Source organism: Aspergillus multicolor (assembly GCF_047715735.1).
Source record: "Aspergillus multicolor strain CBS 133.54 unplaced genomic scaffold BDW74scaffold_16, whole genome shotgun sequence".
Classification (NCBI taxonomy): Eukaryota; Fungi; Ascomycota; class Eurotiomycetes; order Eurotiales; family Aspergillaceae; genus Aspergillus; species Aspergillus multicolor.
Genome location: NW_027395967.1, coordinates 503191 through 515221, shown reverse-complemented (window position 1 = coordinate 515221; position 12031 = coordinate 503191). Strand labels below are relative to the sequence as shown.

Sequence of the window (12031 nt, the reverse complement as noted above, 5' to 3'; positions counted from 1 at the left end):
GAATATGCGATGCCTGTAAAGGAAGGACTGCGAGCATTGATGGAAAATATCTTACAGGATGAGGAAGACTCATGATGCAAACCAACGGTAATCCCCTAGGTACTGACAGTCCAGGCCATGGTCGGCTTCCAGGCTTGCAAACCATACCCTGTATGAAGAGGACTTTTATGTCTCGAATTGGGTAGATATCTAATCCTTATTCTGTTGAGGCACCCAGCTGCCAAATCATAGGTGCCACCGTGCGCGTTTTGCTTCCTCTTCTCGGCCAATAGCGGCATACATACAGAGTCAGGCGTATGCTTGCCGCGCACATAAGCCACAGCCAAGCTCCTCGAGAGTCTAGCCAGAGTTGGCTCGTGGAGCCTACGCCCATGCTGGTTCCGTGGGTTCCTTGACAACATTGGCCCGAGACAGACAGTTATTTAAAGGCTATTTAATGGCTAGATACCTGTTTTTTACACATAAAAAACATAACATTAGTCGTGGAAGGACTTAGGTTTACTATGGCAGAAACCTTCTTAAGCCAGGTACCTTTCTATGGATTGTTGGCGGCTTCGTGCAACGTCCGTATGTTCCAGTACATCTTAAAAATCCCCCCGAACGAGCATGGTCTATTGTTGCAACCCGTTCCAAATTTATAAGTCAGCCCCTTTATTTTCCCCGTTTCTTTTCCTGCACCCATCCACTCCCAACTTTGGTATAATTGGTCAAAGTTCTTACCTTCTACCTCCCACGTAAGTAATTCATTTGACCATGGCCTGGTCCACCGAGAGTATCCTTGCGCTCTCGAGCTTACTCATAGCAATACCAACTTCCGCTGTTGGTGTTTGGGCTATTGTACAATGTTGTCGTCGCCGCGCTCGCACCCGCTCCCATCGGTCGGCCCGATCCGCACGCTCTCGGTTCCCCACATTAGAAAGCCCTAATTTCTTCCCGATGTCTCTGCCTGTACACCATTATCTGCAAGAGTTGCTTGCTGAATCGGGCTTATTCTTATATTTATATACTATGCGTGGGTCTTTATACTTACACAATGTTCGCAGAATCTGGGAGATTCGAGTTTCGTCGGCCACGGTCGGTACAGTCATGGGAGTGGGAGGGATGAACAAGATCCAATTTCGAGTATGGATGTTTGGCGTGGAGTTCTGGTACAGGACTTTGTGTATCGAGAGTAGAGTTTAGCAGGGTTTTATAGTACAAACTTCCTTTGCTGGATGATGAATGATTTCAACTGCAGTTGTGACCTTTACATATAAAGCGAGTTAAACGCACTCTTACAGGGTTCTTTTGCTGTTGCGCGTCCCAATATGACTTGTTTCCCCTCCCGTCTAGATTCTACTACCATCAGTCCTTGTGCGTACGTCATAGGATTCGTACTGTCTGTTTTCCGGATGGAACGCCCGGCAACAAGAAGCTTCGTTTGCGTGGCAGTGTTTGTCGGAGATTCCTGTCCAACCGAGCACCCTCATGTTGAACATTCAATATGACTCACAATGTTCTCCTTGAAAGAAAAATGAAATAAAATATTAGAAGTCACCGTTGTAATCTTAACCGCCGGACATATGGTAGGCTCTATTCTTACCCAACATAAGCTACAACAGTCCTGGCTCGCACAGACATGATAGAGATGAACAACCTACCAAAGGAACTAATCGACGAGGTAAGCTTCAAGGGAAGCACGCACAGTATCCAGCAGCTAACATGGTCTCCTAGATCGCTAAACAAGCGTTTAACCAGACAGACAACAACAACAAGGACGTTCGCACGCTCCTCGAACTGCGCAGGGTCAATCGATCGTTCAGGGATAGCACAACCCGCGTCCTATTCCGCAGCATCTCCATCCACATCGGGATCGGATATAAACATACAAGAATTCGCTGACGCCCGTTTCCACCGAACATAGCCACACTGCCACACCACGCGCCTTTCGTGCGGGATATCACGATCTTGGGGCTAGACGACCGCGATCATATCAAGCCGTGGAAGTACGAGTTCTCCAATCTTATATCCTACCTCAAAGCCGTATCGCCTTCACTATTGGAATTCCCGAAACTAAAGGGTCTGCAATTTGATTTCCAGCACAAGGGCAAGCGCCCTATGGAGGCAGAGGTGCGTGTGGCCCTTGCCGATGCGCTGCACAGCGCTCTGGCTGTTTACTTTCTAGCCAGAATATAGAGGCTGAGTCTGATTTCCATGGATCTCCTGGTCCCAAACTCTGGGGCCGAGACCACGACAAAAGCCACGCGTTCCAGCCGTTGCTGGAATCCCTTGTGAAAGCCCGGGGCGAGATCGCATCGCGATGCAGGGACCGAGTATCGCAGTCTTACTTGAGACGTGCGATGCCCTCCTTGAAGAAGCTCGCTCTGGCAAACGGGCGGTGTTGCAGGGGTCTCGAGGTCGTGTCTAGTAGGGACATCTACCATGCTTTCACGAACGCTCACAGACTTCAGCAACTCGAACTTTCCAGTATCATCTGCCTCCAGGGCCCGTCGCTATCACTGCTTCCTCGCTCCGCACCTCTGCGTCACCTTGTCATCAAACGATGTATGTTCCCGGCTGACGACCTCATAGCAGTCCTCGAGCAACCTTGATTAGCCCGGGCCTGACGTGCACAGTTTGGCGGAGGTTAAATCCGTTAGATGACTCAAAGGCCCTTGATTCCATATAAAGTCTCGCCCTTATATCAGGTATCAGTTTATTTCTGATGCACTACAACCATCAGTTACCTATCCCATCAAGAACCACCATGGCTACAACCAATAGCCTCCCACAGGAACTGATCGACTTGGTAAGTGATAAACATGAAGTCGGTTCCATTCCACGATGACCACAGCCTAACAAACCCCTAGATCGTCCAATCCATCATCGACAACAGACTCACCAGATACAATCTCCACCTCCTGCGCCAACTGCGCACCACCAACCGCGCCTTATACTGGGCCGCAATACGTCTCCAATCCCGATCAGTGCAATACTACCTGGACCGCCGGCTTGGAAAATGTTATGCGCACGGACGAGCCCGCGCGCCTTCGGAGCTGATCTCGTCACCACAAGGAAGCAACGACCGCTTCACACAAAGCGTGACCGTGGCCGGGCTCAGCCACATCCAGGTCCGAACGAAGCATACTCCGACCTTTGGACGCCTTATTAGAAAGGCAGCCCTGTACCTCGCCAAGCTGCCGGTCCTGCGCCACCTGCATCTTAACCTCGAGCCGGCCTTCTACGGACCCTATGCGTCGAAGAGTTGGTGCGCTGCCCTGGCTCACGCGGCACAGAGGGCTCTCGTGCTGTGTCCCGTGGGAATTGAGACGCTCAGCCTCAAACCGTTTGAACTTATCGTCCTGGATCTCGGGGCCGCTGAACCACACGCTCCAGCGGATCCTGATCCCCAGTCAGAGATTGAGGTTGCAGAACCCGGCGAGGTCCCACATGCAAAGCCAGACTGCTACCTAACCCGCGCAATGCCCTACCTCAAAGACCTCTCTCTGCAAGCAGGCGGGACGAAGACCCATACCTCGTCTCGCCGGAAAGCCGCATCCTGCACCTAGGGAAAAACCTCCAGCGCTTGAAGCCGTGCATGATTGACAGACAGCGCGGGCCCTGTCTCTCCCTACTCCCCAAGTCTGCGCCGCTTTGTGAACTATGTCTTGTGAACTGCAGGCTGTCCGCGGACGAAGTGCAAATGGCTCTTCGCACCTTCGCTGGGATGCTGCAGGCGTTTGTTATGAACCAGTCTGGGCTTGCGGGTCGGAGCTGGGAGGAGGTTTACCGGGCAAATAAGGATATCTGCTCTCGTCTGGAGAAGCTCGAGGTTTGGGCAATGAGGGAGTTGCCGGGGAGTAGGTAACGGTTCTGTTTCGCGGTTATCTGTGATGATTATGGTTTGTTCTGGTGGTATTGCTTCGGGTTCTCAAGCCTCGAGGGGGTTCCTATGGTCCTCGTCCTCCATGACGCGGATGCCAGCTCTGGTTTACGGGCCAACAATCTGTGCGTTCCTCGTTGTTTCTCGTCTTCCTCATTATTTCTCGATTGCTCAATAGATGGCCAAGAGAACGCTACCTTACCCTAGAAGTTTACCACCAGGATCACAGAGAAAAAGGAGCATATCGAAACCTCCCTCCACTAAATTCAGTTGAAGACCACATTGTCTGCTAAAGCGTACTGGTTGTCCTAATAAAGGCTGCCATAGCCCGCAAGCAACAACCCTAGCCTCCTCTACCTTTAGGTAGGTAAAGAAAGACGGTAGACCGATTATCAGCTTCTCACAACCGTCCTACGCAGTAGTAGGCACCCGATACACCTGCAGCTTCCCATCCCACCCAACCTCATCCACTTCCATATGCCTGAAAACACTTTCCCCATCACTATCCCCATCCTCATCACTATCACCCCCCCACCATCATATCCACCTCCCTCCCGAAACAATCCCCCCGCCCTAGCCCTCACCCGTTGCACACACATCCCCACCGTAATCTCATCGAACACCCTAAGCCTCCGACAGCGCCGAAACGCCCTCCCACGTCCCGCCAACCAGCCGCACACAACGCATCCACAGCGTCTGCAGCGTCCCCGCGAACTAACAATCGCAAGGATATCCTCCGCGGGGATGGTGATCCATCTTAGGGACAGATGGCGCAGCGGCGCACCCCCGCGGGATCAGACGCAGCGACCCCGGACTGAGCGGGTCGACGCTGGCGCCATTGCTAGCCATACCGGTCCTTTAATTCGGGCAAGCGTAGGCGAGCGGGACGCAGTCGAGTGATGTCCCTATCCCTGTGCGTTTTGCGCGGGCGGGACCGCGGTGTTGGTGTATTGTCGCACTGTACAGTGTGCGAAATGGTTGGTTTCGCCGGTGAGGGTTAGGTTGTGCATGGTTGGGATCACGGCCGCCAGGCAGGGCGCTGTTGCGTCTATATCGAGCGTGGGTGTGATGCGGGTTAAGGTTGTGGATCCGGATCCATCTGGGGCTGGTTCGGTCAGTGGTTTGGTCCGGGTGAGATTGCCCTGCCTGTTGAGGCATTTGTAATGGATTCGTTGGTCGAGCTGGATGATCAGGGTGAGCTTCTTGAGATCAAGGCTTAAGGTGATTGGGTCCTGCAGTGTTTCGGACAGGGCTTGCGAGACGGCTTTTCGCCAAAGCGCTGCGGAGTAGCCGTTTGATATGGGCCCCGTGGGCGGCCAGGGGCCGTTGCGGATGTGCAGGCCCTGCAGTTGTGGGAAGCGGCGGAGCAATGATGGTAATTGTGAGGCTTGAGCGTTCAGTATGCTCATGTCTGGGTGCGCGTTTGTGCATTGAATGGTCGCATTGACGACGATGGCCTTTACGTATTCTGCGAGGGGCCAGCGGGAGAAGCTGTGTATCGATGCGCAGATGGCCTTATAGATGCTGTCCTGCTTGCCGCTGAAATTTATAACAACGTCCAGGTCGCGGTAGAAATGCCGATTTGCGTTGCTGAGGAAAACCTGGCTTACGAGGCGGAGGTTTTGACGGCGCCCTTTTTCTCCCAGTACTGGCAGTCGTTCATGAAGTCATCGACGATCTGGTGTGCGTTAGCTTTGACTTCAGGGGGATGAATAACGATTTCGTACTTGGTCAAAGATCTCCTGCGGTAGATGGGTGAAATAGGACGTGGCTGCGGGATTCTCTGCCGGTATTTCAGTTAAGCAAGGCGTTGTTACACCTTTGCAACTCAGGTGTCGGCCACTCTTACGCGCACGGGTGTGATGGCGTTGTAGATAGATTCAAGGAAGACATCAGAGAAAACAGGAGAAGGCAGCGGCTCAGAATTTGGCTCATCCTTCGGATTTGACTTCCACCCGGGCATCAGGTCAACGTCGCGGGCGGTGATTCGACCATTTGATTGCGGAGATATGCTCCGGTAGTCTGAACAAAGGTGCAGCATGCACCGACGGTATTTCGAGGTAAACACTGTCTTCTCCGTCTTGGTTTTCGTCTTCAATCAAGGCAAAAGGCAAATAGACGTGCTACGTCTTGATAATGTACCAGATCTTCGAAATTCAGGCTACGGAGCCTAAGGAGTATATCCACATCTAATCCTTGGAGTGGCCTAAGCCCCACCCGGCTTTGGGTCACGCTGCGTAGACTTACATGTCTTCCATGGGGTAAGATTCATACCCCCGATATTCACGTATAGATGGACTACTCATGTATAACTCCCAGCAACCGCTTGGTCATAGCATATGCACCCTACTTGGCTCAAGGTCGGCCATCCCGAGGTCTATAGCAGTTTCCCCCCAGTCCTAGATAACTAGCACACAGAAAGCACACGTTTGAAATAGGGTCTCTTAGAAATAGTGTAGGACAGCAATTGTGACATTGTATCGAATATTCAGACAAGTTGACAGTCGAAAACCCCTTCACACACACTACCGCCGATCACACAACATGAGACTGCCATCGCTCTGGAAGTTAATGTACCCCATGGCAGACATCAAGACTCCCATGATCTACTCACCTGTCACCCATATGGCCAGACACGATTATGGGAAGAACAGCCTCACGTAGAGCACAAGAATAGTGGCAAGAGCCAGCATAAGTAGTATGCATTAGGGGAACATCGGAGGATGAATTAGGGCTCAGCTCGGTCCGGGCCGACGGCTGGCGGGGCGAGTAAGTCATCGGCAGAAGTTCAGCCTCGAGATTAGGAGATCTTCGTCGACGACGATACCGGCAGTTCGCGCAGCACTTGACGATCGCCCAAATGCCGACAATCGAGGTCGGTATCGTAATGACCAGTCTGCCAAGCGCTAGGATACTCTCTATCGACCACGCCATACCGACCCAGTCGAGCGCGTAATTGTGATCTCAATTGCTTCCAAGATCCGATACTCTACCTAGATATCAGGCTGTAGAACGGTAGGAACAAGATATATAATAATTAAAGCAGATAGGTCAAGCTTGGCTTTGAAGATCCTAGAATTGGGACCGGTCGATGTAGAAGGGTCGTGGCAGCCAGAATCAAATTCAAATGAAGGTGAGTGGAATGCGTGACGTGGTCAGGGTGCCTACTTATATGGTAGTCTGCCAACATGTAGTATTATGGCTGACGCGCTGATTAGCCGAGAGGGCTCTTTCAGCACTCAATCTGAGAAACAAGGGTGTCGAATTTCTCAGGTACCCCACAAGGCAGCAAGACAGTTTGGCTGGATAAGCAGTGCTTGGCTGCGCCCCTACATAGTTATGTACCGTAGCGTCAGCAATCCTCTGGCTCTAAGGGGAACGAGTATCACCCCTTGATAATGCTTCTAGTTACTTGAGTACTCTCTAGGCAGATCATGCCTGGGTCTTGCCAGTAGACTGTATTGGTGTGCATGGAACTGGTCTAATTTATCGTGCAGTCGATTCGTGAAGAAAGGTCTTTGAGGAAAAGGGTACCTCGCTGTACATTCCTTAGGTATTGGATAGCTGAAGGTTTACTTACAGACATCTCGGGCTGGTGTGTCCGCCAAATTATTTTAATCGTATTTTCAGCGTCTTCGCGGACCATAAACGTGCCCTCCTCGTTGATAGCTTGCAGCTTCTTCTCCAACGCCAAACTATCCAATTTCTCACCTTACCCGAATCCTCAGTGTCTCCCGTCCATGGCCCAGTTCGACATCTCATTCGTACTGATTGGTCGAATGTAGTATATTCTCCAGCGTAGAGCTTCAGTGCTCTCTCCACTCCCACTCCCAAGCAAGCTGCCTCACAGCCTCCCGATAATCTTTCTTCCACCCCTCAACCATCCTCAGTATCTCCGGACCCAACCGTGTCCCATTAGATCCAGATCTCAGACGATCCAGCATCGAAAAGGTCAACTTGATCCTGATAACTGATACGTCTCGCGTCTCGTGCGGCTGTGGCCTGTCGCTGTTTACAGCATCCACTACCCCCAGACGCAAGATGCAGGTTTTCAGATCAGCGACAGGGATCTCGCGCAGAACAGACTCCAGGGAGTCGAGTCACAACCTTTCCAATCGCGATCTGTCGAAGTAGCGGCGTGTGGAAGCGAAGAATGTGGGGGAGAGCCTCCATGGCCAGTGACGATTGCGACCGAAGCAGTTGCTCGACGTTTTCGGCACTGCAGTACGCGTACAGGAAGGAGACGTGAGGCACCAGCGAGTTCATAGACCATCGATCAGTACTCTCGACCAGAGTCAGGAACTTCTCAACGCAAGCCGAAACCGACTTTCTATCCCAATTGGAAGGGCTCCCGGCGCCGCAGCGCCCGAAAATGACCTTGACAAGCCACTTCACCTGCACTAGTGGCAACCCATCTAGAATGTCTTTGATCCCCTGCGCGCCTCCGAGAAGTTCCCACCCGCGTTCTTTTCAACCACTGCCGCGAAACAGACGGCGACGGGCAACATAGATGGCGGCGGCACGGACGTTGTAGGATGGATCGCGGAGGGCGGAAACGGTGAATTGCCACGTGTACTGACACGTTAACTGTAGCCAAACCTTGTAAACGAAGGCCGGGATTGCTTCTGTGTGGACATGGTCGAGAATGCACGCGCCGATGGAGCTGAGGTCTTCGATCGATGGGTCGGCCGCTAAAAGAGTGCGGAGGTGGGAGGCCAATGCTGACGGTTGGGCAAGCAGCGCTGTGGGCTGCAGAGCCTCGGGGATTATCCTGCTTTCGATGATGAGAATGATGGTCTGTTGGTACTGGGATCAGTGAGATAAATACTGATGAGCAAAATGGCCAAGCAGAGAAGTGACTCACTGGACAGGGAGCAATGACTCTGGAGCCTCACCACCGCGGCCCCGCAACTTCGCAATGCAACGTCGGGCAACGTCGGGCACTCAACCGGGCTAGCTCAACAGACTATCTCCCTTGGCGAAATTTGAGATTCAAGAAAAATCAGAGGACGGAAAGGCTTCTTGACTTCGATCGCGGAAAGAAACAGCAGCGGGCAGAGTGCTTGGCGTTGCGCTACAAACAATCAGGCTCTGAGGGAAACCGAGATGGAGCGAGATGACATTAAATATAAGACAGAGAGTCAAATTCCCATACAAGGCATCAGACCGGGGTGTTTGGCGGGTTAGTCAAACGGATGCCTCCTGCACGTCCGCAACTTGCCAACATTCTCATAGCCACCCAAAATATACGTCCAAAACGTTTTGTTTACACAACACACCATTAACTCAAATATCTCTCATAAAACCCCAGCACCCTCGTCCACAGATCAATCAAATGCTTCCGATCTCGAATGGCATGCTTCTCCCTGGGATAGAGTACCATCTGCACCGTCCCGTTCCACTTCTGCTTCTGCCGCCAAAATGCCAGAGAGCCAGAAACAGGAGTCACGTCATCCTCTCGCCCATGCAGGATTAGAAGTGGCGTTTGTTCCTTCTCAGTTTCCATTTCATCTTCTGTTCTCTCAATGTAAACTCCACTGTCTTTTCTAGAGAGGCTTAGGATATCTGGCGCCGGCCACGATGGATCACTATTTGCAACGACAAAATCCCAGTCCACGACGCCTCCACCGCATACGACAGCTCGAAAACTGAACTCGTTGCGAACCACCGCGAGCGAAGACAGGAATCCTCCCTCCCCCCATCCGCTAATCGTGACGTGTGATTCATCGATTAGACCCTTTGACACAGCTTTCTTGAGAATCGCCAGGACGTCCGCGTATCGCTCCCCGATCCCGCCTCCGCTGCTCGTCGGACGTACATTCGGACACAATACTGCATACCCGGCACCCGTTAGGTACGCTACATCGAGATGCGGACCCATCGAAAATGACGGGAGGATGGGATGGCTCTGGACAAGGACAACAGTCGGCGGCAGACGGCGAGTGATGGTGACCGGCTTGGGCGTAAACAGCCATCCATCGCATTCCCATCCGTCCGGACCGGTCGCCGATATACGTTTTGACCGGAAGCCTTCGAAGGCAGAATTATGAGACGATAATTTGACAAAAGCTTGCTGTTTCCCGTCCTTAAAGGAGACAGACCATACCTCGTTTGCGACTTGAGGGCTGCTCCGCACAAGGGCGAGCGTGAAGTCGTCCGAGTTAGGTTCCCGAAATGCGTCCAAAGAGGTGATCTCGTATTCAGAGTCGAAGAAGCTATCAAAAGGCCAGGATGTACCTTCGACGCCCAAAACGTGCGCGGACTCATGGCTGAGATTCTGGACCCGGACTACGACCGAGTTTCGTGCTTTATGCAGCGAAAGAGCTTCGCCCGCCCAGCCGAAATAACTCCCGTACTGTTTCGACTTTATTCTTGCCTCATATACTGACGGTCTAGTATATGGTGGTGGTGGACTAGCAATGAAATGGAGTCTGTCCGGCTGCGTCCAGACGAGCGCGGTGATAGGAGTTTTTGTCATGATAAATGTCTCCGATGAGCCGTGGCTGGTAGCAACAGAGGCGATATTGATCCGGCTCTTATCAAACTGAGAGGCTGATGAATCTGAGGCGGAATATGCAATCTCGAAGGCGTGAGGGCCGGGACTCCACGAGAAAAAGTCCACATTTAGATCTGGTGGTGATATCGTTTGGAGAGCTCGTCTTCTAACGTCAAACGCTCGGAGGCGCTGATTGTTGGTTTTTTCGTCGCCTCCGAACACTATGGGCTCATCTCCCTCCGTCTCTTCTACGTCGGTATCGCCATCCGGACTGACAAAAGCAATGAACTTGCCGTCTGGACGCCATTCAAATTCCTTCACGTTTCGCCCAGCGTGCTCGTCGGTCAACGGATACGCCTCGCCAAATCCTCCAATACCTAGCAAGTATATAACACTGCAATCATGCCCCCTATTGGACAAGAAAGCGATATACTGTCCATCAGGCGACCACTTCGGCTTCTCGTCTTTGAACAAACCGGATGTAATCCGTCGCGCGGAATGGTCAACACCAACCTCCGCAATCCATAGCGACGAGACAGCTCTCTTCTCCTTTGTTGAAAATGTCTCGAGCGCATAGACAACCCTCGACCCGTCGGGCGAAATGTGGACATCTTTGGGCAGTTTGAGGTCTGCCAATGCCGACAACGCGGCTGGTTGACTGGAAGAGGACAGGTTATCGAAGCTCTGAATGCGCAACGTGGTGGTATGAAGTTGGGTCAAAAGGAGGCTGAGATGGAGTTGGGGAAGTCTTTGTGAACGTGCGGGGGTGATGGTGTCAGATTGCGCCATTGCATTGTACTGGCCAAGCGTATTTCTCATTGGACCTGAGGCCGACTTGCTACGAGCTTCGAGATCCCGGTCAATTGGGTATTCAGCTTTCCTGTAACCATGTTTGACTTACACTCCATCAAAACATGCATTTCGATATGGTAGCCTTTGATCACCTAGGTGTAAACAGCTGGCTCCGCGCAAGGCAATGCGTAAACGCTTTCGATTGAACTAATTCTCGGAGGACTCCAGGAAAGAAGAGCTCACCCTTGAATATGCACGGAGCGTGCAGAACATTAAAAGCCTCTTTCGGAACGTATGCTGAACAAAAGCATATCAAGCATCGCAGTTCCGCTGGCCTAGCAAGCATCTCAAGTCGGGACCACATGGCGGAACGTGGCGCATGCCTTACCCACCGGGGTTAGAAGTTGATTGGTGAGGCCCGAACTTCTATCTGAAACCTATCTAATACGTAAGTGAGGATCTCTACATAGGCTTGCTCTGGTAGGGGATCATGGTTTGATGGACGTCGGTAGGTACCCAAGTCAAGCCCCGTGCATTGGACTATGTCTCGCGTCTCATATCACTAGTAAGTGCCCTTCTTTAATCATACTGGGGTCATTTTATGTTGTCAGTGTGGATGCTCGTCTGGCGAGTGAAGTTCATGAAGGAGTAGTCTGGTCTATCTCGTGTAGGTAATTTTGCCATTAGGTTTTGTTTACTGTTGTTCCGGCCCAGCTGGCGAAACAAGGGAGCATCGTGAGAGCCATCATGGGGCTTGATTGGCAATGCATGCGGGGAATAGGCAGGAATAGATACGAGATATATCTTCTGTAATTTGAGACGTAGGTATGTACCTATCGCCATGAGTCACCTGATCCAGGCGTTCTTTCTACATTTACTCT

The 12031-nt window shown here is 51.9% G+C and overlaps 4 protein-coding genes across 4 annotated transcripts; 2 read left to right on the top strand and 2 right to left on the bottom strand.

Annotated features, from left to right (window-relative positions):
* Positions 1-1627: 1627 nt before the first annotated feature.
* Positions 1628-1881, top strand: BDW74DRAFT_179281 (uncharacterized protein; the record flags this gene model as incomplete). Its single annotated transcript, XM_073729430.1, has 2 exons — positions 1628-1660; positions 1714-1881. 2 exons carry the CDS (start codon positions 1628-1630, stop codon positions 1879-1881), a joined length of 201 nt encoding a protein of 66 aa, XP_073582918.1.
* An 865-nt stretch (positions 1882-2746) lies between these two features.
* BDW74DRAFT_179280 (uncharacterized protein) lies at positions 2747-3548 on the top strand (the record flags this gene model as incomplete). Its single annotated transcript, XM_073729429.1, has 2 exons — positions 2747-2788; positions 2850-3548. 2 exons carry the CDS (start codon positions 2747-2749, stop codon positions 3546-3548), a joined length of 741 nt encoding a protein of 246 aa, XP_073582917.1.
* A 2738-nt stretch (positions 3549-6286) lies between these two features.
* On the bottom strand, positions 6287-6928 carry BDW74DRAFT_32855 (uncharacterized protein). The gene is made up of 2 exons (XM_073732534.1): positions 6523-6928; positions 6287-6468 (listed from the first exon to the last, which is right to left on the bottom strand). The coding sequence occupies exons 1-2, from the start codon at positions 6794-6796 to the stop codon at positions 6431-6433; spliced, it is 312 nt and encodes a 103-aa protein (XP_073582916.1). The 5' UTR covers positions 6797-6928; the 3' UTR covers positions 6287-6430.
* Positions 6929-9143: 2215 nt separating this feature from the next.
* BDW74DRAFT_168606 (S9 family peptidase) lies at positions 9144-11514 on the bottom strand (the record flags this gene model as incomplete). Its single annotated transcript, XM_073726865.1, has 3 exons — positions 9144-11016; position 11260; positions 11394-11514. The coding sequence occupies 3 exons, from the start codon at positions 11512-11514 to the stop codon at positions 9144-9146; spliced, it is 1995 nt and encodes a 664-aa protein (XP_073582915.1).
* Between the last annotated feature and the right edge of the window lie 517 nt (positions 11515-12031).

Coding starts and splice junctions, on each gene's coding strand:
- BDW74DRAFT_32855 (XM_073732534.1), bottom strand. CDS start 6,796: ATGGCGTGGTCGATAGAGAGTATCCTAGCGCTTGGCAGACTGGTCATT. Junction 6,469..6,522: donor CCACTATTCTTGTGCTCTAC/GTGAGGCTGTTC, acceptor ACAGGTGAGTAG/ATCATGGGAGTCTTGATGTC.